Source organism: Nuphar pumila, chromosome 3, assembly GCF_984573655.1.
Source record: "Nuphar pumila chromosome 3, dmNupPumi1.hap1.1, whole genome shotgun sequence".
Lineage (NCBI taxonomy): Eukaryota > Viridiplantae > Streptophyta > Magnoliopsida > Nymphaeales > Nymphaeaceae > Nuphar > Nuphar pumila.
Window position 1 is genome coordinate 34,804,283 of NC_143251.1, and position 25,767 is coordinate 34,830,049.

The window sequence follows — 25,767 nt, forward strand, 5'->3', positions numbered from 1 at the left end:
AAATATCATCTGCCAAATTCTCATGACTAATTGCAACTTTTTATTATTCCTGCATTTTAGAAAACAATGGAAAAAAATAAGTTGAAAAATAAAAAAATCAATTTTTAGTTACCGTACCAAAGAAAATTTTAAAAATGATTTAAAAATAAAAAATAACTTCGAACGATTTTATCAGAAAATATTGGCCAGCCAATTTTCATATTGTGTTGGCATTTTTTTTAGACGCCAATATTTGTCACCATGCTAATATCCTTTTAAGTAGGTATGGTAAATGAGTCGACCAAACCAAACAGAGAGTGTAAGTAGGTCGAGTAAATGAGTCGACTTCAAGCTAGGCTAGTTTTTGTGGTGAGCCTTGTTGTTGTTGTTGTTGTTGAATTGAAGAACCCCGAACCCACCCCGGGTTTTTCCTCATTTCGGCGAGGATTCCTTGTCATCAAAAAAATGTTTTTTTTAACAAATCTGATAATGCAAGTTTGGCTCAGCCAATGTTCAGCCTCAGATCGAACTTCTTGACAACATTCTTCTGTCCAAATCATAAGCACAAAATTTAACCCATTTGGAATCATGACAGAAATATGGCTGGCCACTTTGTCTTGTTCAATTATAAACGCCGGATGTGAAGTATACAAAGTTGAATATGAATTTGGATCTAGATTTTTACCATTAGCATCGAGTTGGGTTGGATCTAAATCTGGACCTACTTTACAAAACATAGATGCGGGTCCACTTCAACCATGATCCAGCCAAAAGCTAACCTGTTTGCTTCCATACTTTTGTCTGGCCATAAGCAGGTATACCTGCAAATGGACTGGATTTGATAAAATCTGATCCATATCCTCATACATTATTTTGGATACAGATCCTTAAAATAAGATCCTTTTGGCATTTAGTCAAATTCAAATTTGCTTAACCAGATCATTTTTGTTTCTGAATCAGATTCAGATCAATATTTTATGTTGGGATCAATGTTTGAATTGGATCTAATATTGTAATTTTTACATTAAAAAATTGTTGTTTCCGACTCTCTTTTATTGGATCAAGCACTACCGTGTAGATTTTGGTCCGAGATTCAACTTTTACTTCATCGGAGACTCATTATCAATTTCATATAATTTGGATTTGAATCAAGCATGAACCAAGCCATATCTGATCAGCTTGCACCCGTTAGCATCACCCAAAAAGGGTGTCAATGGGTTAGGTATGACCTGATCCTGACCTGTTGTACAGGATCCAGTAGGATCGGGGTTCGGTAATAAAGAAGGAGGTCCGATTAACCATTCGGGTTGGACCCATAAGGTCTCATTAGCATACAAGCCAGGTATGGGTTATGAAATTTCATACCGTACCTAGGTCCGACCTCTGGTTTTTTAATGTAAAACACATAAAAACTATATTGGGTGTAGTTTATGTTATTAGCATCCCCGTATAATTTTGCCTTTGGTAGGTCCAGACTCCGGTCGGTCGCCGTAAACCAGGTACAGTACTGAAAAAATAGAACTGGATCTGGATCTGGACATACCCATGTTCGGTAATGGTCCGACCCGTTGACACCCTTGATTTCACCCTCCATTCTTTGCTGCAGTGTTGAAATCGGGGCCCACCCATCCCTTGGTTTATCTGGAAATGCAAAGATATTTAATGGGGTGGGGGCTTGGGATGGAGCTCTCCGGCAATAATGGACAGACATGATGATAAAATCCAGAGGAAACCCTACTCCAAATCATAACCACAAACTCAGAATCCAATATCAATGGCCCCCCATTATGCCGGTGCTTGTTTATGTACTTCTCATATATATGCTCAATTGCTCATAGATAGTCCTTGGTTAGTTGGTTTAGCCTGATATAGTTGCTTTATTTACTTGGATAACACAGAGCAATGAGTGGTGTTATCCCAATCTCATCTCACTCATTTGCTCCATACCCCAATACCCATTTTGCCAATCCCAGCCATAGATTTCATTTTTGCAAAACTTCAGTGATTCTCCTGAAGAGAACTGAAGTTTCAAGATCATTGACAGTAAAGAATGCAGCAACAAAACCTGCAAAAACTCCAGGTTTCTTGTTATTTTTTCTCTTTTTTGTTTTTTTTGGTTGGTGTCTTTTCTTTTAGTATATGTATTTTTTCCAATATTCGTGAGTGACTGGTTTTTTGCTTCATTTTAGCTGAAGAGGATTGGAAGATTAAGCGTGAGATTCTTTTGAAGAAAAGGGTATGTTTTTTCATGTCCATGTTGGCTTAATTGCTCTAGAAGTTTGGACTGCTTTGTTGGTTTGCAGGATTTTGATGATCTTGCTATCATGTGCGTGTTTTATTATTAAGTTGTTATACTTCCCTATAGTAGTCTCTTCGCTTTTCTGTGGTTCACTTTTCATTTTCTTTCTTTTGGGGTACAGGATAGATGAATTGTGAATTTGGTTGTGTGGGGTGTATGTATTTGAAGTGTAACCTGCTGACTTACATCAATCGATGTTTCATAAGACAGTTTATATGCACATATTCTCTCTCGGAATAAACAGCCAGAGGATTAACCTTAAGTGCCTAGGAAGCCAGTTGCTACCCACTTGATTTGCTTGCAATTGCATAAATTGGCTATACATGTATTTACTTTTGCTATTTGATCTGGATGCTGCCAACCATTTCTTTCAATTTTTGCCATTTTGATTTGGGGATTGAAGAAGTCAAAACCTTTGTCTTTGGTAGTGAAATAATATGAACTGAAGAATGATAGTGAATACTGTCAGTGAACATTTTCAGTGAGCATGGCTAGTGGTGATGAAGTGCAAAATATTGGTTTACTGGCTAGATGGCAATGGGTAATTTTGATAGATAACTGCCGCTGCAAAAGACATATTGGTTACTACTTAGTGATTGTTTCTGTTTAGAACGTGATGCTTGTTTAATTGAAGTGTTGGAAGTTGAGACGGTCTTTCTTCACAGTTGGATGTTTGGTTGTTTATTTGAAATTGTTGTTTGGTTCATTAGGTTGAGTCAGTTTGCACATAGTTTGCTTTTCAAAACTTTCTGTAGAATTACTGAGTATGAGATCATTTGGATGATGATGGTGAGACTCTCTCATTAAATAGTTATGATGTATGGTCGTACATAGCCTGTCTAAAGCATAGCCCTCTTGCTGATTCCCTTTCATAGAGTTTTCTAAGAAGAGAATATTACCAAAATTCATACAATATCAGACAGCATAAAAGGTAGATTTTCCATAAAGGCGCAGTCATCTAAACTAGTTTTTTTATGAAACATATTTCTGTTTTATGTTTTATTTAGGAGAATGCAAATGAAGCAGACACGTGAAGAAGGCTCAAGTAATTTGAGTTTGGGGAAATCACTATAGGATGTTTGAGTTAAAGGAATGAGAATATTTTACACATCTAGGGAATAAAAATTTGTGGATCTGGAAATTATGGTCAGAAGAAATGATCTATCTTTAGTTATTACAAGATTTAAGCCTGGAAGTTTCAGTTTTGCTCTTTTGATACTGAAATGAGGAGAAACTGTAATGCTTGTGTTTATTAGGAAAAGAAACTTTTGAGGCTTTCTTGACTTGGGAGCTAAATATATCTTCAGTGATGTATGGTTTGAGCCTACATACATCTATTCACGATCCCTATCATTCTTTTTTCCGTAAAAGATCATTTGGAGCTCATCAGTTATGATGTATGTTGAGATATTCCATATTAAAGAAGATTAAGAAGAAGAAAAATTGATAACCTTCAAGAGGTGCGACCATTATTCTCTTCAATTTTATGTTCAATAATTTCATTATTTTTGTCTTTTCATCATCTTGATTGTAAGTAAGATGGTCATGTTATATTAAGAATATGCCTTCAAATTCTAATGATGTAACAGAGAAACAAAATACTTAATGCGCATGACTAAATGATAGGATGCCAAAATACCTTTAACTTGAAACGGAAAACTAGATTATATACGTCTGGTGACACATTTACAATTAGTCTTGGCGTGTTTCGTAAAATTTTCTGCATATTTTGCTACAAGAGGTGTTTCTTACTTCTGTTTCTTCACAAGAACAGCTGCTACCTTATGGCTAGTTGGAGTAGGGAAGATACTAGCCATAAGGTTTTGACCATAATTATGACCAGACTGTCATTTACGAAATGTTTTGTGATGTGTAATGAAAATACAAAAAAAGTACAAGTGGGTGCCTCTTATAGGCATACAAGACCACAAGAACATACACAATCAAGACCACTTATGAGTCAATACAAGAGCACAACCACACAAGCCACTTAGGGGCTAAAACACAAGTAAAAAATATAATAATATTATTAAGAGAATGCATGTGAATAAGCTTGACATACAAGAGGGTTACACCCTCTATTTAACACAAAAGGAAGCAAAGAAGAGCCATTGGGAAGTGCTCCCAACAGCTAAAAATATAGTTGTTAGGAGCACTTCCCAACAGCTAGAAATAAGGTTGTTGGGAGCACTCCCAACAACTTTATTCCAAGGGCATTATAAGGACTATAATGCCTTTGAAGAAAATAATAAAATACATTAAAAAGGAAAACCCTAAAGTGCCCTCTCGGAACACCACTAATTACATAATATGTAATAACCAAAATACCCCTAATGGGTTTCACTTATATATATATATATATATATATATATATATATATATATATACACTTTAACATTTAACACCCTCCTCAAACTTACAGCGACTCACTGTAAGTTTGAAATTACAAAAAAAGAAACCCATTACATAAAATGTCTCCATAGACTTCATCAAGTTCTTCCAACTATGCACATATATATCATAAGAAGATTTCAAAAGCTAACTATATTAATTATATATTATGGAGAGAGGATGACCAAACACACAAACATATAATATATAAAAAAATTTAATAAGTCAATTTAACAAATTTCAAAATTATTTAAAGTAAGAATTAATTTTGAAAAATCATTAATTTCAAACACGATAGTCATTAATCACTTTAATCATTCATGAAAATCATGTACACATATATCTATCACAAAAAGTACATTAATGCATAATAGACATGTATTTTCAACATTATCAATACCATGAAGAAATAACACACAAAGGAGTATAAATAAAAAATCATTTTTACACAATGGAAGATAAGAAATGATTTCAATCACTCAATAAAGATTTAAGAAAAAATTACTTATTAACCACACACCTAATGCATATATTAATGAATCATGTAATAGTTTAGAATCAATGAAAAAATTACTTATGTACTAATTTTAAGAAATCCTTTCAAGAAATAACAATGAAAATCTTTCAAGAACACATGCTTAGAAAACTAACTAATGAAACAAATGATATCTCAAAGAAATGCCACAAAGGCTACAATGAGATATTAATACGATAGTGGTCACTTATAGACCAAGGAAAAACCCACAATGAAAATACTGTGAAAATATCTCAAAAGACATATAGTGCTAAATACGTATAATCACCACAAAGGGAGAGGTGCACAAAGGCACAAGAACACTTAGAACAATGTACACAAAGATACAACAAGAGAACCCAAATGCAAAAATATAAAGAATTTTATTGAACAAGTTGGAGAACAATGCTCCAAGCATTGAATGGTTTTTACAATAGGGGTTCAACCCCTTTTATAGAGGAGAGGAAGCCTTGGAGGGGCTCCCACTAGTCGTTGGAGGCCCTCCAACGGTTATAAATCTAACCGTTGGAGGGGTCCAACGACTAGTGTTGGACCCTCCTCCAAGGTTGACTAAGTCAACACATAAAAAAGAAAAAGAAAAGAAAAAAGAAAAAGAAAAAAAGGAAAAGAAAAAGAAATAAATTACAAACATATTTACATCTGTAAATATGCGTAAAATAGAACAAAAGACAAAAATACCCTTGGGGGTTACATGAAGAGAAAATATATATTTATATATATATATATATATATATAACAATAGATACATATACATATATGTATATGTATCTCTCGTTATTTACATATAAAAATATATGTACATAGGAGATACAATTTAACACCCTCCCTCAAACTTGGGGCAAAATGACCGAGAGTTTGCCAAGAAGAAAATTGAATCTGTGAGAGCATAGAGCCTTGGTGAAGAAATTTGCCAACTGATATTCTGAAGTCAGGTATGGAAGATCTATAATTCTTTGCAAGTATGCTTCTCTAACGTAGTGACAGTCCATTTCAATATGCTTTGTGCGTTCATGAAATGTGTGATTTTTGGCAATGTAGATTGCACTCTTATTATCACAACATAATTTAGTGGGTCCTTGAACCTGAATCCACATATCCTGTAACAGTTGATGAATCCACACAATTTGCATAGTTGTAGAAGCCATGACTCGATATTCTGTTTTTGTGGATGACAGAGACACCTTTTGTTGTTTCTTACATCTCCATGAGATTAGGGATTCACCTAAAAAAATACAAAAACCTGTAGTGCAGTGACGGTTATTTGGGTCACCTCCCCAATTAGAGTTAATGTATGCAATCAAATTTAATTCAGAGGATGAGGAAAGAAAAACTCCCTTGTTGATAAAGGTCCACATTTAAAAAAGCATTTTTGACATCCATTTGATAAATGTTCCAGTTTTTAATACTGGCAATGATGATCAAACACCTAATAGTGATCATTCGTGCAACAGGGGCAAAGGTTTCTTCGTAATCAATGTCGTATTCTTGACTATATCCTTTAGCGACAAGGCGGGCTTTATATCTCTCAAGAGTGCCATCACTCTTGGTTTTAACTTTATAAACTCATCTACATCCTGTTGATAGCTTTCTTTTTGGGAGATCTTGAAAAACTGAAGTTTTAGCTTTGTTGAGGGCTCTAAGTTGGTTATCTATGGCGTCCCTCCACTCTGTTCTTTCCTTAGCTTCTCCAAACTTTTTAGGTTCTTGGTAGGAGTGAATGCCACTAAAACATGCCCTATGCTTTGGAGAAAATGACTCATAAGATATAAATCTAGAAGGGTTTTTCCTAGATCTTTCGGTTCTTCGAGATTGGTTAGAAGATTCACTAGGGTCACTATATTTTTCTATTGCACTTCTAAAGGTACTTTTATCTCTATGTGTATAGGTGATTGGTTTAACTATCATTTCTTCTTTATGTTGGATGGGTTGTAGACTATGTCACACGGACTCGGCTAAGGAGGTGCCGCACCCGAGTCGACACGCCCCGACACGGGTGCGGACTCGGGTGCGGCTTCAGACTCGGCCCGGACTCGGTTAACGCCGAGTCAGACTCGGTCAACGAGTCCAGGCCGAGTCCGTCCACATTTTGGACTCGGTCAACTTTGACCGAGTCCAAAAATGTCCCTAAAAAACCAAATTTTTATATTTTTTATTTTAAAATATATATATAAAAAGAGGCACAGTGTTGTGACAGTGCTGCAGTCACAGACTGTGACAGTCTGTGCAGTGTGCACAGTCACAGTGCTGTGGACTGTGCCTGTGACTGTGCACAGACACACAGACTGTGCTGTGGCATTTTAAAAATAAAATAAAATTTTATATATATATATATATATATATATATATATATATATATATATTTGCCGAGTCCCCGTGTCCAAAAATTTTAAAATTGTGCCGCACCCGTGTCGCACCCGCACCCATGTGACATAGGTTGTAGAGTACTTTCACTTCTACCCTCATCCTCATTTACTTCATCATCACTAAAAACATCTTCATTTCTAGATAATAGTTCAAACAAGGAGTAATCAACATTATCTTCATGGGCTTTGTGTTCTTCAAAACCACTTATGTTCTCTAAAAAGATCACGCTTCTTGAAACATATAGTTTTTCATTTTTAATATAACATCTAAAATCTTTTTGTGTTTTCGAATAACCCAAAAATGCACAAGGAATAGCTTTAGGAGATAATTTATCATTTTTGTCGGTGAGGACAAAACATTTACAACAAAAAATTCTTAGTCTATTGTAGTCGGGTTCCTTTTTATATAAGATTTCAAAAGGGGTTATTTGGTTCAAATTTTTGGATGGAAGTCGATTTATGAGGTAAACCAATGTAAGAGCCGTTTCGGCCCAAAATCTTTTTGGAATTTTTTGAGAAATAAGTAAGGTTCTTGTAGTTTCTATTATATGTCTATGTTTTCGTTCGGCTAATCCATTTTGTTGAGGAGTTTTGTGACAAAACCTTTGATGAATAATTCCATTATTTTCAATATAACTTTTGAAATCATTTGAAAGATATTCTCTCCCGAAATCGGTTCTAAAATTTGTAATTTACTATTAAATTGGTTTTGTATCATCACATGGAAAACCTTAAAGGTAGAGAACACCTCATGTTTATGCTTGAGGAAGTAGATCCAACTATATCTTGAAAAATCATCAACATAAATAACATAATATGAAAACCCTCCCTTAGACACAACGGGTGCCGGTCCCCATACATCCGAATGCACAATTTTAAAAGGCTTAGTTGAAAACATAGTTCTTTGTCCAAAAGGTAAGCTTCTCATTTTACCAAGAATACAATCATTACAATTGAAGTTGTCTTTACATAAAGTTTTGGTAAAATGTAAATAAGAAAGCTTAACAATATTTGGATGCCCAAGGCGTTTATGCTTAACATTTATATCCTTATGTTGGACAACATTATAAAAAGAGTGTTTTGGAATTTAAAGAAATTCCATAAAGTATAGATCTCCCTTCCTAGAGCCTTCCCCAATCAACTTCTCGGACCGGTGATCCTGTATCCAACATTTATTTGATGAGAATTTGATATCAAACCCATGATTCGATAGTTGAGAGATGGAAAGCAAATTTAAATTTAATTTTGGGATAAATCTAACTTTAAGAACAAAAAAATCTTGACTTTCAAAATCTTTAATTCCCTTTATTTCAAGAGAAGCCCCATCCGCCGTAGAAACAAAAGAGTGTGACAATTTTTTTGAGTATTTAGAAAGTGCAAAAACATTTGGAGTCATGTGAAAGGATGCACCCGAGTCTAAGAGCCAAAGAATCTTAACAGGAGGAGAGAAGGTGGACATGGCGGCTTCGGAAACGGATCCCTTGAGGAGAGGTTGAAGAGCTTCCATTATTTGATTTAGAGATAATGTAACATTGTTGGAAGTTGACGGTCCTTCCTCCTTGTATTGTTAGAAAGTTGTAGACATAGCCACCATCTTTTTCCATTTAGGACATACCGGTTTAATATGACCCGATTCTTTGCAAAAGTGACATGATTTTACTATAATCTCTTCTTTTATATTGTCCACAATTTTCTCTTCCTCCTTGATTTTTGTTGAAGTAAGGGGGTTTATATGTTTTGACATTATTCCCCGGTCTAGAGACGGCATAAGCACCCTCATCTTCATCTTTAGAGGGAACAACCAACACACTTTGATTGGTTTTATTCATCCCCAATCGAGTTTCTTTTCCACTTAGCTTGATAAGTACATCTTCCAAATGAGGAGAAGAGAAAGAAGACAAGAGAGAGGAACTAGTTTGCTTGAATTCGGGTCTAAGCCCGTTTAAAAAGTTGAAGAAGTGATCCTCTTCAAGTTGTTTGGCCCTTAATTCAATAGCCTATCTACTCCATTTAGGTTCTTGAAGAGCAAGTTCATCCTAAATGGTGGATAGCTCGGCAAAATATTTTCTAACGGACATTTTCCCTTGTTGAAGGGTTAATGCCTTCTTTTGGAGGTAATATTTATGGGACAAATCTCTCGAAGTATACATTCTTTCGAGATATTCCTATACTTGAAAGGCTTTCTTGAACTTTAAAATATTGGCATTTATTTTCGTTTCAATGGAAGAAAAGAACCATGAGAGAATTTTGTAATTTTTCATCTCCCATTCTTCATGTCTTTTGTTATATTCTTCAAAAGCTTTTTCTCTTTCTTCGCCATCAAGAACCTTTATTTCACCTTTATCAATAATGGTGATCTTAGGTTCGGATTCGGGTTTGGGAATGGTTCCTATAACATATCCCCAAAAACCTTTCCCCTTAATGTGAGTCTCCATATTACCGCCCCAAACATGGTAGTTGGAGCCATTTAATTTGAAACCAAGTGAAAAGTGAGACTCTTTTTCACCCGTTAGAGATAGAAGAATGGAGAATATATACGTACCACAAAGGATTCTTAAGTTTTTTTTGTCGTAAGAATCTTCCAAAATATTGATGGAAGAGAAGTCCTTACTTCAATCACCAAGAAGCCAAAGGCACGCTTTACGAGGCACAAAGAATCACATGATCTTCAATCTCCAACCTTGCTCTGATACCATGTAAAAATATCTCAAAAGAGATATAGTGCTAAATACGTATAACCACCACAAAGGGAGAGGTGCACAAAGGCACAAGAACACTTAGAACAATGTACGCAAAGATACAACAAGAGAACCCAAATGCAAAAATATAAAGAATTTTATTGAACAAGTTGGAGAACAATGCTCCAAGCATTGAATGGTTTTTACAATAGGGGTTCAACCCCTTTTATAGAGGAGAGGAAGCCTTGGAGGGGCTCCCACTAGTCGTTGGAGCCCCTTCAACGGTTAGAAATCTAACCGTTGGAGGGGTCCAACGACTAGTGTTAGACCCCCCTCCAAGGTTGACTAAGTCAACACATAAAAAAGAAAAAGAAAAGAAAAGAGAAAAAAGAAAAAGGGAAAAAAGAAAAGAAAAGAGAAAAAAGAAAAAGGAAAAACAGAAAAGAAAAAGAAATAAATTACAAACATATTTACAACTGTAAATATGCGTAAAATAGAACAAAAGACAAAAATACCCCTAGGGGTTACATGAAGAGAAAATATATATTTTTATATATATATATATAACAATAGATACATATACATATATGTATGATACATATATGTATATGTATCTCTCGTTGTATACATATAAAAATATATGTACATAGGAGATACAATTTAACAAATACATACCAACAACTCATAAGGTAAAAATATTATATCCTTTACTAATAAATGCTTATAAAGAATTAATTAAAGTTATAACACGCAAGACAATCAATCATGGAACATATTTAAAATATTCCTTGATCATGCAACTAAAGCATATTTAATGAAAAATGCATGAAAATATTTCAATAATCATTTCTCATAAGAGCAAATGAGTTTAGAAAAATTACGAAGAAATTTAAAAATCCCATATAACACAATGAATGATATTAGCAAGTCTTAACACTAGTTTCACCACCACAAGCAATCACCTTATTAGACCTTTAAACTTCAAAAATCAAGTGTATCAGCTACTAGAACAAGAGCATAACCACAATGCCACTAAAGGGCTAAAACACACACAAAAAGTATAAATAACCAATATAATGACACTTAAAAACAAGTGTATCAATGACTAGATCAACGGTACAATGAGTGCACATAACTCACCATATTGAAGAACAATATCTCTTGTCTACATAAATGACACTTAAATCAAGTATATCAATTACTAGAACAAGAGTATAATCTCAATGCCACTTATGGGCAAAACAAATACACAAAGTGTGAATAAACATCTCTTGTCTACATATAATAACACTGAAAATGAGTGTATCAACTACTAGAACAAAAGTATAATCTCAATGTCACTTATGGGCTAAACAAACACACCAAGGTGTGAATAAAATCTCTTGTCTATATATAATGACATTAAAAAATGAGTGTATCAACTATTAAAACAAAAGTAAAATCTCAATGTCACTTATGGGCTAAACAAACACAAAATTATGAATAAGTATCTCTTGTCTACATATAATGTCACTTAGATAAGAGGCATAACAGGAGGAAATACAAAAGGTAAGAAAATCTTGTAACGAAAATAAACTAATGCCATTAAGAAGAATAAGAATATCAATATTTAAAAACTCCATGGTTTCATAACATATGAAAAATAAGATACCAAGCATCCAATATTGTAAAAATGGCCAAATGAATGAGTGGTAAAACACACTTATAGAAACAAGGGTCAATCACCTGCCAGTTAGTCACATACCTATACTTACAAGATTACATGGGGTGCACACATAACTCACCCCAACGACCAACTCGGATTTTCAACAACAATGAATTCAGAGGCCAATCAACCATCAATCAGACCCAAGGTAAATGATAACACGTCACTCATACACTTGAGAATCTAAATTGATAAGATGACTTGAGGTGCACACATAACTCACCTCAACGGCTAACTCTGACCCAATAACAATAAGGCCAAAAACAAATAATGCGTTATATAAAATTCAGTTCACGAAAAACAATTTTCAAAAAGTGAGTTCATATATAAGAATCGATTTGAAAAAATGTTTCAAATCAAATCCAATAAAGGTAGATGAAAATATAGTGCAATCATTATGCACAACAAGATATCAATTGATACAATCATACGTATGGTCAATACAAGAAAGTCTACTATGAGACAACAAAGACATACACCATTAAAAAAGGCCAAAACATATATAGAGATTCTCAAAGAATAAATAATCATCATATATTCAAAGATTCAATAGTATGCATAAATATCGTCAATCATAAACTCACACATGTCACACAAGAAATTTTATCACAATGCAACAAATATAAGATTTCTAAGGAACATGTAATAAAATACCATAATACACAAAAATCTTCTAAAGGTTACAAAGGTGCACAAGCACTCACACACCTCAAACAAGAGGAAAAAACAAACCTACAAACATGGCATAAGTATAATAGACACTTAGAGGCTTAGAGAAATACTCACAACATGAAAAATATAATCTTTATTTACTAACAAATGAACAAAATGCATAATACGTTCAAAATTATTTTATGCATGCATGATGCGAAATCATGATTATTCCATCCGTGCTTTAATAGCTTTTTTGTAGTCTAAGAGAAAATTTTCTCTCTCTTTGTCTTTAAGAGTTTCCTCTTTGATTTCACCATCTTCCCTACAAATAGATTTTGTGGGAAGCAGATCGGGTCATGCTAAACATGAGCGTTTTTGCTCATGCCGATATCGCGGTCGTTTGTTTGCATTTTGGATGAATGCCACGTGGTTTTGTTGACTTTTGAGCTTTTTCAAATGCAAAACAGATGGCCACAATGTCGGCATGATAAAAAACGCTCATGTTCAGCATGACCTGATCTGCTTCCGATTTTGTGAGAATAGGTTGAGGTTCCGATATGGAGCCATCAATATAGTCCCACGATTCTTTATCAACTAAGATGCTTTTTATGGTGGTGACTCACATATTATAGTTTTTTTCATCAAATTTGATGGGAACAACCATAATTACTTTTTCGGTCATTGTACCAAGAACAGAAAGAGTAGAGGAAGATAAAAGAAGAGAAAAGGAAGGCAAAAAATGTGTTGAAGAAGTTTGATGACATGCTTCTCGAGACAACGAACCAACAAACCAAAGCTTCACCGTTCTTCACGATCTTTCTCTTGATCTCCACGAATGAGATACAACCCAAGAGCACCAATGCTCTGATACCATGTAATGAAAATACAAAAAAAGTACAAGTGGGTGCCTCTTATAGGCATACAAGAACACAAGAACATACACAATCAAGACCACTTATGGGTCAATACAAGAGCGCAACCACACAAGCCACTTAGGGGCTAAAACAAAAGTAAAAAATATAGAAATATTATTAAGAGAATGCTTGTGAACAAGCTTGACATACAAGATGGGTTACACCCCTATTTAGCACTCTCAACAGCTCTATGCCAAGGGCATTATAAGGACTATAATGCCCTTGAAGAAAAGAATAAAATACATTTAAAAAGAAAACCCTAAAGTGCCCTCTAGGAACACCACTAATTACATAATATGTAATAACCAAAATACTCCTAATGGGTTTCACTTATTACATAAAGAAATATATATATATATATATATAGTGCATATATATATATATATACTTTAACATTTAATGGTAAATCATGTTATATGGTCTCAACATTGGTGTAGGATCAAGTGTGCAGATCTCTTCTCTTGAATTTGTGAACTTCAATGACTACAATTTTATTATCCTTGGAGTTATGTCAATTACATCATGTAATTCACTTATTCTGAAAACATAAGTAGATCCCAGTTCTTTCAGGTGGGAAAGCAAGTTGCTAGCTTATACTTGTAAATTCATTGGATAATTTATGCCACGTGTCATACTTGCATGCTTTGGTGGGGTATGCATGTGTAAAATTAATTCTGTGAGTTGACATAATAGTACTAGCCTTGTCAGCATAAATTCAATCACTAAACTAGATCTAACCCTTGGGATACATTCTGGTCTATTACTATTCCAGGCTTCTAGCAGTCTTGCAAGATGTAGCCAATAAGTTTCAAGGTTCATTCTTGGAGATGGTAAAAAAGTCAATATCCATATCATAGTTACTTGGTTCACTAGTTGCTGGTTGTCCACCTCCAAGGCCCATGTAATCCAGCATGATGGGACAGGATCATTTGAACTAAAAAAGGGTTGATATGCAGTTGGAGTGCCAGCTTGTGTGCTTTGCTGCCGAAGTAGGCAACCTAGTAACTGAGCCATATTAAACTGCAATTATCATGCTGAAAAGTAGTCAGTTTTCATGCTTGATTGAAACCTCAATGCACAGAGAAAGCAAATAGGTCATGACAAACTTGTCTAAGGGATTAGTTTTGGCTTCTACCAATTGGATCTAGACAGACCGGAAGTATACCATGATAAAGCAATGTGTTTCAGTGCCATAATGGAGTCAGCCACACATACATGCACCAATGAACATGCATATCATTGATACTCATACTTCCACCCACAACCATGAACTAGTGCACGTGATGCTAATCATCAAACTTTCTCTTTATTATAGGTGAGAAGTGTTGATGTAAAGGAAGCCTTGCGCCTCCAGCAGGAAAATGGTTTTGTGATTCTTGATGTACGGCCAGAGGCAGAGTTTAAAGAGGTTATTTTTCTCTCCCTCTGGAAACTTTTACTTCCAGTATTGTGTCTCAAAAGTAAACTGACTGCCCAATCAAAACTCATATGTCCCTGTACTGTAGATGATGCCTCCATGTATGATATTGACATTGGTTGCTTGTATACACAGTTTCTTTCTTCCATGCTTCATCTTCTGATTAGCCCTTATATTATTGTTTAGGTGTTCAACATAACTCCTATTACAGTTGCCAAGCATTTGTGAAAGGAAATCTTGATTTTCTTACAGTTAATATAATTTTCCGTTATTACAGAAGTATCTTCTTTGTAAATTAACTCATCTGGTTATCAGTTTATGAATTTACCTTTTTCTTCCTATTTTATTTATTTGAATGCTTCCTCATTTCAGATTCCATAATATACTATGGATCAGTTTTGAACTTGCATTATACATGGTGTGTAACTATGAATAACCTCTGATCTGTGAATCTGACTTAATCTTGCCTGATATCTTATGCATAGGCCCACCCTCCAGGGGCTATCAATGTCCAAATTTACAGGCTTATAAAAGAGTGGACTGCATGGGATATTGCCAGACGTGCTGCATTTGCTTTCTTTGGGATATTTTCTGGCACAGAAGAAAATCCGGAATTCATGAATGGTAATACCTTGTTTTTCCACGATATAAATCTGAAGCATATAAATTGCATTTTTTTAGTGCAACTAAATTCCTAATTCCAAGCAATTCTTAGTTCTATCCACATTAAGATTTATGTCCACTGGCAGATGTGGAATCAACATTTGGGAAAAGTGCAAAAATAATAGTGGCATGCTCATCTGGAGGAACTATGAGGCCCTCCCAAAATCTTCCTGAAGGGCAGCAGTCTAGGTATTTTCTTTTCTTTTCTTTTGTAACAATTTTAATATTTTTTTTAGATAATTTATATACAGACATGGATAGTACGATGAAGTGGCACCTAAACAGCCTGGCATTTCAAATTTTGAAATAAAGGCCTAAGGTTTCATGAGTACCTCAAATTTTAAGTCCCTTTATTAGTTTCCATCAACTTAACTATGCATAGTAAATCAAACAAGTGATGAATTTATTCATTTATTATGACAAACAAGTGATGAATTTATGCATAACTATCACTTAACTATGCTAGGACAGACTCATGAGGTGTCATATGACATGAAACCCTAGAGTCTATTAGCCAGCCAGAAGAATGACTTAAGATACCTGATAAAGTAGTACTAGAGGTTGATGTAGGAGTGGCAGAAGAGGAAAGAACAATGACTGATTGAGCAAGAAGCTGCAATTGCTGAATCTTATATTGAATATCGTGCTGAACTTGTTTTAACCTCTGAAGCTGCCCACCACCTATTAATTCACTGCTAAGAGGTGATAGGCCAACTGACTGCTCATCCTTGGACATTACATACTTACTCTCAGAAGAAATTACATATGCCCAACCTTTCTTTTTCTTGAGAACGGAACAATAATTTTTCCATATGCCCAAAGTTCTTACATTAGTAACACTGAACAAAGCTAAGGTCACCTCACTCTCAAATCTCCTCGACCCCCAATCTTTCCATCACCTCTTTAACAAAATCTACCACCCATCTGCCTATATACAACCATGACATTATCCTCAGATGGATATGATCCAAGAGACTTCATCTTAGTCTCTTCTACAATTAATTGTGCAATGACTTAGAGTTACATATGGTAAGCGGGAGTGATACAAAATGGCACTCCTCGTTCCATTAAATTATGGTTTATGAGCCATGAGAAACTCAATAACTCTCTCAGTCATCTTGTGTTGATCAAGAAGCCCCAAACAGGTTTGGCATGATGTACAAGACACACACTTTGTACATTTCTTACATTTCTTCTGGCCCTCCATGAGTGCAAAAGCATCCCAGGTTCTCTGCATATTTGAATAAATTTCTTCAATGGATTTTTTTTTTGGTGCATACTTCTCAACTCTTAAGTGAGTTGATAATGTCTTGCCTAATTCTTTTGCCTATAGACTTGCTTGAGGTACACCCAAGCTTCTTTTGCCTCATGAAATTTAGAAATATTTATGGTATTCTCGGTTCCACAGACCCGAGAATCCATCCCTTGACTCTCACATTTCCTTTATAGGCTTATCAAAACCCTCATGAGAGACCTTGGGTTTTACCTTTGAACCATTCAAGTAGCTTCCCAAATCTTTCCCAACAACTACTGCTTCGTAGAAATCATATGCATAATTAGTTCTATTCAAGTTTATTGAAATAATTTGAATCCCTTCCTTCTCCGTAGTAATGCAAAACATCCAGTATCACTAAAACTAGAAGGAAATAAGCCCAACAAAATCACACCCAAATCCAAATGAGAATCACAAAAATCCCTTTACACACAAAGGATGCTGAACCAAATCATACACAGCACATACAACAAAAGAAGAGCAGTCAATATCTTAAAAAAACCCAAATATAGCTTACCGCCAACTATAATCACCTCAAAAACAACTCAAATCTCTTCCAAAACCCCAAAATGTCTGACCCATTCAATTTCTCCAACCCGCTATACCAAAAATGACCTGAATAGAACTGATTTGAGCCTTAGAAAACCAAAAACTGAGGCAGATTCACTGATTTTCTCAAATCTCGATTGAACTTTTCAAGAAACTCAAAAAATCTTGAAAAAATCACAAAAAATCTAAAACAACTCCAAATCTAATAGGGTTTGATTTGTAGAACTTCTAAATTCAAGCCCTAACGATTTGTGGATTCAGACCAACCAAAACTGGTCTGAACAAACTAGTCATTCCACCCTTGACGACATCAACTAACGTCAACACAATGTCGACCTCCAAACTTCTCCTCCTTCCAGAATCAGCTGCTCCTCTTCCCTGCACTCTCTAGCTCTGATACCATGTTCAAATCTATGAGAATAGAGAGGTAGAAGAGCTAGGGTTTAACAAGAACACCAAAAAGGAGAGAAGCAACAAATATGCTTCCTATATCGATCTTGTGAAAGGGCTTGCCTCTTACATAAAAAGGGTCGACCCCCCTTAGTGTACAATAAATAATAGAGAAAAGACTAAAATACCCCCTAGTATTAGGTAATATACAATAGGTCCTAATACAAAAGGTATTACACAAAAATATAAAACACTATATTACATAGTTACATAGTTCCCAATACTTTCTTGGTCTCATGAGACTCAGTTTTTTGGACTCTTGTTTTCTTTAGAATTCCTCGTTAGACTCTTTAAATACATTCTTTTATTCTTAATGAATGATCAATAAAGTTTGATTGAGATTATTATCCTCTCTTCGTTCTTGCTCGAGATTTCCACTTGAGGGAACATGTTTCTCCCTCTCCTCTTTTACGTTTTTTTTTTCTCAACAGCCACCATCCCAGAGGGATCAATATTCTCCCTTTGCCTTTCTGCTGGCCCTAACTGATGCAGAGCCTAGTCAGATCAAGAACAATTTTCTTTCTTTCTTGATTTTCTTCCTAAGGCCGGGTTCTGACAGTCACAATCTGCAGACCAAGTTCTGCGGATGACACTAACCAAACAGCAAGGGTCTGCAGAGGGTAGAGATTGCGACCGACAGTCTCTGGGCATAACAAACAATGTGGATGACGGAGGTGTTTGTCGTCCGACCCAAAAATGCTCGATTCAAAGACCAAACAACATTGGTCTTTGACAAACAACAATTACTGCAAACTACAGTGACTACAGAGGGCAGAGAGGCCTGACAGTAGACCCTATGACTCATGGATTTACAAACTACAGTCCCCCTTAAGACAATGGTTTGTAGATGACAAACAGGGGTAGACGACAGTGTCTGAGATGACACAACCTGTAGAAAGAAGTCTGCAGATGAAAAAGTTTGTCGGACGACAGACCCTAACAGTTGAGGTTTTGGCTAACCCTAAACGACAAAGTTGGAAGACCAAGCCCAAGACGACAGACACTACGAATGACAGAGTCTGCAGACAACAAAGCCGCAGACAACAAACTCTGCGGACGACAAAGGGTATTTGTTGTCCGAACCCAAAAATACCCAGATCACGGAGGTTTTGGTCTCGTTAAGACCTAAAATCTCTCTGTAATGCAGTTCTAACTACAGAAAATCGAAAAAATTACGACATCCCACCATGATCGCCAGAAATTGGTAACAAAAATTTTGCGGTAAAAGAGATAGGACTCACCCGGATTTCGCAAAACCCTTTTTCAAATTCGTTTAAAAGATGTATGACGCTTGTTTCAAGCCTCGCTCGTCCTTCTTCATGATACGGTAAAATAGGGACAGGTTTTTCAATCTCTGAAGGGCGAAGCTCACCATCAAGATAGTTCGGATTCAGGATTTTAACCCCTCGTGAAACAAGATATACAATAAAAATCAAACATTCATGCATGTTTATGCAAGAAATAATGGCAGAAAAGAACAAAAACAAAAATAAAAACACAAAAATATCAAAGAGATCTTGGAAAATCACCTTTTTTGTACTTCGGGATCCGCTAATTCTTTTTTGCTCCTCTTCGGTCCAGCAACACCTTCGCATGGTTATGATGGTTTAGAGATCGAGTCGATAGAGGATCAGAATGAAGGCAGGGCTAGGGTAAGTGTTCTTTCTAGGCCCAATACTCCGATAGGAGATTTCCTGAATTTATCTAGGCTCTAGGGGTCAACCCCTATTTATACGAATTATGGATGAGTTATGGATCAAGGATTTTTTGGATTCAAATCCAACTCAAATAGATTCGTGCTTATCCTAATGGGGGATAAGACTCATTCATGAAGAGTCATGCTTGGAAACTCGCATGAAAAGTTTTGGTCTGATTAGGACACCCCTTTTTGAGGCTTATCTCCGTCTTTAACATTCATATGGCTATGGTGATTGCTGTCAAAAAGCGGGATAAAAAACGTGAATATTGTCCCCGGCAGGATGATAAACATGAATGACATCCCAGTGCAGGACGACTGACATAAATGTCATCCCAGAACAGGATGACAAACATGAATGTCATACCAAGACTGGACGATGAATGTCGTACCAAGAGCAGGACGACAAACATGAATGCCATCCCAACACACGACGGCAAACATGAATGTCATCCCATGGCAGGACGACATACATCTATGTTGTTCTACAAGAAAAAGGAGAATCTTTTGGTTTTTTTCCTGATATTATGGTTTTTTGTTTTAAATCTTTACCTCAAAGAACATTTTCCAAAAGATGTTAGTATTTTTGGCATCATAAAAAAAATGGGTGTCTACAATTAGTTCAAACCTAAGTTACTAATGTTTTGGTCTTATAATGACACAGGAGCTTCATGAGTAGCTTTACACTTTTCATAATTTTTATTCAAGTAGGGGACTGCTGGAATTATGTCTCAAAATTATGCATTTACTAAACTTATACTCTTGTTCATGTTTGACTTGTTTTTGACCAAGCCATCTTGCTAGGCTAAGCTTATGGTTATGCTTGATTTGACTTTGACTTTCTAAATTAGTTGTTTGAGGTATTGATTAGTAATCGTTAGTCTCTTAAATAAGTTAACCATTACCTGACCATTAACACTTAATTGAGTTTACAGTTATCTTACAGTTAGCCACTAGCCATTAGGATATGACCATTATATATTTATTTGTGGTCATTAAACATTTATTTGTGACCGTTGGACATTTATCCATGACCGTTGGACATTTATTCATCTAAGCTTATATATACTAAGATTCTTTTGTGAGATGATAATCCCCTTCATTCTCATCTATTGTGCCTCACCTCTCACTTTTCCTATCAAAAGCTACTCAAAGGTGATGGTGTCGTAGTAGGCAGCCTCCATGGTGCAAGTTGAGGTCGTGTTTAACGCAAGAAGGCATGACTTGGTTGTATACTGAAAGCAAAGTTGCAGTCAACCCTCTTACACCGAGGAATCAATCCTAGAGGGGCAACTGTTGCTTTAAAGATAGCGTTTATATGCATGCCTCCATGCAAATTTCTTGTTTGATTGAGTATATGTTTCAGTTAATTTACCAACAATTTTTTATTTTCTTTTATCTTCATGCAGGTCTCTTATAGCAGCTTACTTGTTGACTTTGAATGGTTATGAGAATGTCTTTCACCTAGATGGTGGCCTCTATGCTTGGTTTAAGGAAGGTTTACCGGCAGTTTCAGAAGAATAAACTGTGTAAATACAGTGCTGATATATCTCACCAGAGGCACTACTTCTCTGTCCTCACTCTACCAAATCTGGTAAGAGTATCTTGTACCACTTTCATTTTGTAAAGAGAAGTTTCTTGAGGCTGTATATCATATCTGAATTGGGTTGAGTTATTAGAGCTGAACATTGATTCTGACATTATGGGTCTGTCAATAACTTAATTGCAGCATTTTGCTCTTTTCTCCTCAGTTTTTGGACATAAGTCTGAACTATGTTCTTTCATGTGTGTGTGGAAGCTGACTTAGCAAGTTTTAGATTTGTTTCCACAGTTGTATATGATAACCATTTGTAGAATATAAAAAATGAAAGAAACAAAACTTACTTCAGTTATATTGCTATTTTATATTTCCCCATTTACCTACAAACTTCACAGTGTCTTCCACATTGCAAAGGAGCACTATGCTCTGTTTAAGTCTGGTTCATACATGGGAGTACTTGAAGAATAGCAGTAAATTTCCTAAACCAGGATGCCATTTGCAATTCTTATCTACTTTCGAGTACCCTCACCCCCCAACCACCTGCATTTTTTTTCTTGTTTATATTTGATATTGAATGAGAGGAAGCCTGGTTCAGGTGGTGGGGCCTGGGAGTGATTGATGCCTTGCCGAACAGCACAACCCCAAGCTATTAAGACCTATCGGCCGCCCTGTTTTGCTCACTAGGGAGCCTGCTGCTTCAGCCTCAAGGCCAGGAATGTACACACTCGGTATTGAACTCAAATGTGATTTCAAACCACATTCTGTTTTTCATTTGCATGAGATTTCAAATCACATGTTTGGTTAGCTGTGCAAATGATATTCTTTCTCTCATTTGCATGAGATTACAAGTCACATTTGAATGCAACCAAATGTACCCTTGATGTCCTTCAACTTGAAGACCTTGAGCCAACATGTAACGCCCCGAAATTTAACCCAAATTTTTAGGAATTTTTTTTTTTCAAGCGGAAACAACTAATAATTCTCGGGTTAAGCATTTCAGAACGATACAGGAAGGTAAAAGCAAACCACACCATTTATTTCCACTTTAATAATAATAAAATCCAACATCAGAGTTTTCACATTTAGTCTCAAAACAAAAATCTCAATCTGAAAGTAAGCAGAACCGCCAGGGAACAAATGGATCAAGTCTCGGTCAGCGCCTCATCCCGCATCGCTCATAGAACTACTCTTCTCCTGAAAATAATAGAAATTATAGGAATTAGACTACCACGTCTAAGTAGGAAAACTGTAATTATTCTTGCAAGTAGATCATGTGTCAGGTGTGTGATGTGGGTGTCGTATTTAAATTTCAGTCTAAACATAAACACCTAAGGAATTCGAAGCAACAGCAATAACAGACATATGTCTAAATAGAAAGGTAGATTATGTAACAGTTATACTTAAGCACAAAGAAACATTTTATGCGACTACAACAATTAAGCAGGTAAGGTATTAAGCAATTAAAGCAGAACTTACACTAACATGAATAACATCAACATAACATCCTTAATATGAATTCAATTAACTAATCTATGCACAGTTTAGGATGTCGCTTGATCATAAGTACCGAGTATAAAGCATGATGAAAGAGTATGCAAATGTCTCTTTAATGACTCCAACACAGTGATACCTAACTGTTCTAATTAATGTTTATCTTTTCTTATCCCGCGGGTACACACGGGCCAAGGCAACCATCACAGAAGAGAATGTCCGGGGGTATATTATTCAGGGTTGGTTTATTAACCCGAACATTCTAACTGTGACTGAAATCCCAAGGGAGCGGCCAGTGACCGAGAGAAACTCCCAAAGGCCAAAACCAAGACAGGATGCATCCCTAACTTCTGCAGAAGAACATGGAACTACCGCCTAGGACACAATTGGTAGTCCGGGTCCCCCGACTCTGAGGACTGAGACCAACGAGTCGCTTTACGCTCGAAACCAAACACATGTCCCCAGAGTTTTGTACCACTTACCCTCTCCAAGGTAAGCCCGAAACTGAGTGGGTTACTCTTTTCATTAGTTAATTTCCCGAAGTATGGGGCATTTCCCCAACTTCTTTCTATTATCATAGTAGTAGGATTCTCAACCTTAGTCATTCTACCCAGGTGTATATAACAGTCTCAGTCATTTTAATTACATAACCCACCCACAGTGCTCCGGTGCCTTTAAACCAGTCAAGCACACAAGTTATTATTTAATTTCCTTACCAACATACTTGAACCAGACCACACACCTTCATTAGGTACTTAACCCGGATCGGGTAGTCCAATCTGTCTTGCCCATTAGACAAGGCACATGTCTAAAGATTTCAGTGTACACCAAGTTATGTGTTCATCTAATATGTAACCACTTCTATGTATGCTCAGCATAATTTATTATCATGTAGGGTCTCATTATGACAATTTCCAACAAACCTGGTAACTACCAATATCTTCAATAGTTGACATGAGTTATCATAAGCATGCCACATCTCCCAACATAATACATAGACAAAATAAGCTAACAGGAATTTACCTAAACAAGTTAGGGTTTACATAATGGAATAGTGTCAATCGGCCAGCATAAACATGCTATATTTTACAGGATGAAACCATTAGCATCAGTCAACATAAATTATGTTATGTTTAACATAGATTTACATAATAATTAAATCAACCTAGGCTAATTATAACTATGCTAAGTTCAGCATAACTTCACAGACTAAACCATCAACATTGAGCAATAACAAGAATATCAAGTGGGTGATCAGAATTAGCATGGAAGACTTATAATCACAAAGCAACAGCTGTACCAATCGGCCAGCATCAACATGCTATATTTTACAGAATGAAACCATTAGCATCAGTCAACATAAATTATGTGATGTTTAACATAGGTTTACATAATAATTTAATCAACATAGGCTGATTATAAACTATGCTAAGTTCAGCTTCATTTTCCAGAATACTTTGACTATGAGAAAGAAACTTATGAGACTGTGGCATATAGAATTTCACCCAACATCATGCATACAATTATACACCCTTATACATGGTTTCAAGTACTCAGATCTGATCACATCTAACAACTAATAGAAAACTACGGACTTAATAGAAAACCCCAAATTTACGTATTGCTCTAGTATTATAACCAGCATAACATCTCTATACTGTCATACACTTAGAGATTTGTTATTTCAACCAAACACACATTCCTAATTTACTATTTGAATATGTCAATCATGCAAACTCCCCATCTACTATTTAAAACATGTCCCCAATTCCGATCAATAAATCATGCATATACAAGATGGAAACATGAATCATCCCACAGTGATTTATCACAGTTCCTAATACGATTTATTCAGGAAAGACCCAAATCCATTTTCTATAGAACACCCTAAGAGTTCAAACCCTGACTAATGTATGATTCCCGGAATTTTCTGAAGTATACCTACTTTAATGATACACAAACGTCATCACTGTACACATGTAATCCGAGGAATTCAATTCTGATAAAAATGAATAACGTATGGTTACCGGTAGTTAAAACATAGGTATTCAGTCTTAATAGCATTTAATAACAGCATATTAATCGAGAAAATGACCGGAAGGAAAATCTGATAACCATTGTTACGAAATCTTAATTTCTCTTACCCAACTACAACTGAATCATACTAAGGGAATAATTTACAACTTTTCCCTATTATAACCCATTCTGCCCCATTTCGACAGGTTACACATATTCAGACCATAATTTAGTTCAAAGAATAATCATGTAACAAGGATTTCCAGAATTTTTCTTTTTACTTTTCAGCATAATCGAAATTACATCATACAAATAAAAAAAACTATTTGCATAACACTGAATACAGGTTTCATAACAATGTAAAGATCTGAGAAGATAAACCCCAGATTCCCAGTTTAGATTTGGGCATTTTTTTTTTATTTATATATATATATATATGTTTTTTTTCAACAATCGAGATCTCCCAATTTAGTTGATTTGGGGTTAATCGGACCACCCTTCATACTTGACCCCAAACTCCCAAGAAACCATCAGGGAGATCTACTCACGAACATTGCGTTTGTAGAAATCCCCAACCGTCCCCACGCCACTCGTGATTTGGGGATGTTCTTTTCCCCACTCACTCACACCCCGAGCACGCGAGCTACCTACACAGAAAAAAAACAGCAACCTACCATTATCCGGCGAGGTTGTTGCGGCATCCACGAGAGGGGTCGGTCGGCTTGGACAGCACCACCACCGGCGAAGTTGGCTCCTCACTGCAAGGCCTCGAGCTGCGGCTTGGGATTGGAGGGGCTTCGAGGTTTAGAAAGGTACAAAAGAGTGAGAGAGAGAGAATGGGACAGCGAGAGAGGGAGAAGAAAGGGTTCGGGTCCCCCTTTGTAGGTGGGTGACCTTCCAAAAAGGAAGGAAGCCCGGCGGCTGCGGGGTGCTTCCCCACCTCCCATCATCTTAGGTGTTAGGGTTCGGCTGAACCCTAACACTCGTTATCGCAGGGGAGAGGGTTTCCCCTCAAAAGCATTTTATCGGGCAACCCATATCGGGTTGCCCCCCCTTATTAACCCCTCTTTAATTTTTTTTAACAAGGGGGGGGATCGGGTCCGGGTCCGAACCATGACCCGAAATGCTGGACCCAAATTTGATTTGGGTCCGGG

The 25,767-nt window shown here is 36.1% G+C and overlaps 1 protein-coding gene across 7 annotated transcripts in view; it reads left to right on the forward strand.

Moving 5' to 3' along the window:
* Window positions 1–1,683: 1,683 nt before the first annotated feature.
* Window positions 1,684–25,767, forward strand: part of LOC149842554 (rhodanese-like domain-containing protein 14, chloroplastic) — a 69,649-nt gene continuing 45,565 nt past the window's right edge. For 6 of the 7 annotated variants that reach the window (XR_016430784.1, XR_016430786.1, XR_016430788.1 and 3 more), the window contains exons 1-6: window positions 1,684–2,059; window positions 2,169–2,215; window positions 14,834–14,926; window positions 15,421–15,559; window positions 15,685–15,787; window positions 20,976–21,160. Coding sequence is in view for 1 of the 7 variants with exons in the window: in XM_089999274.1 (XP_089855400.1) it covers window positions 1,882–2,059; window positions 2,169–2,215; window positions 14,834–14,926; window positions 15,421–15,559; window positions 15,685–15,787; window positions 20,976–21,090 (675 nt within the window). In the remaining 6 variants the exon portion in view is untranslated. Of the gene's footprint in view, window positions 2,060–2,168; window positions 2,216–14,833; window positions 14,927–15,420; window positions 15,560–15,684; window positions 15,788–20,975; window positions 21,317–25,767 lie in introns of those variants that run through there. The other variant, XM_089999274.1, reaches the window with a different exon arrangement.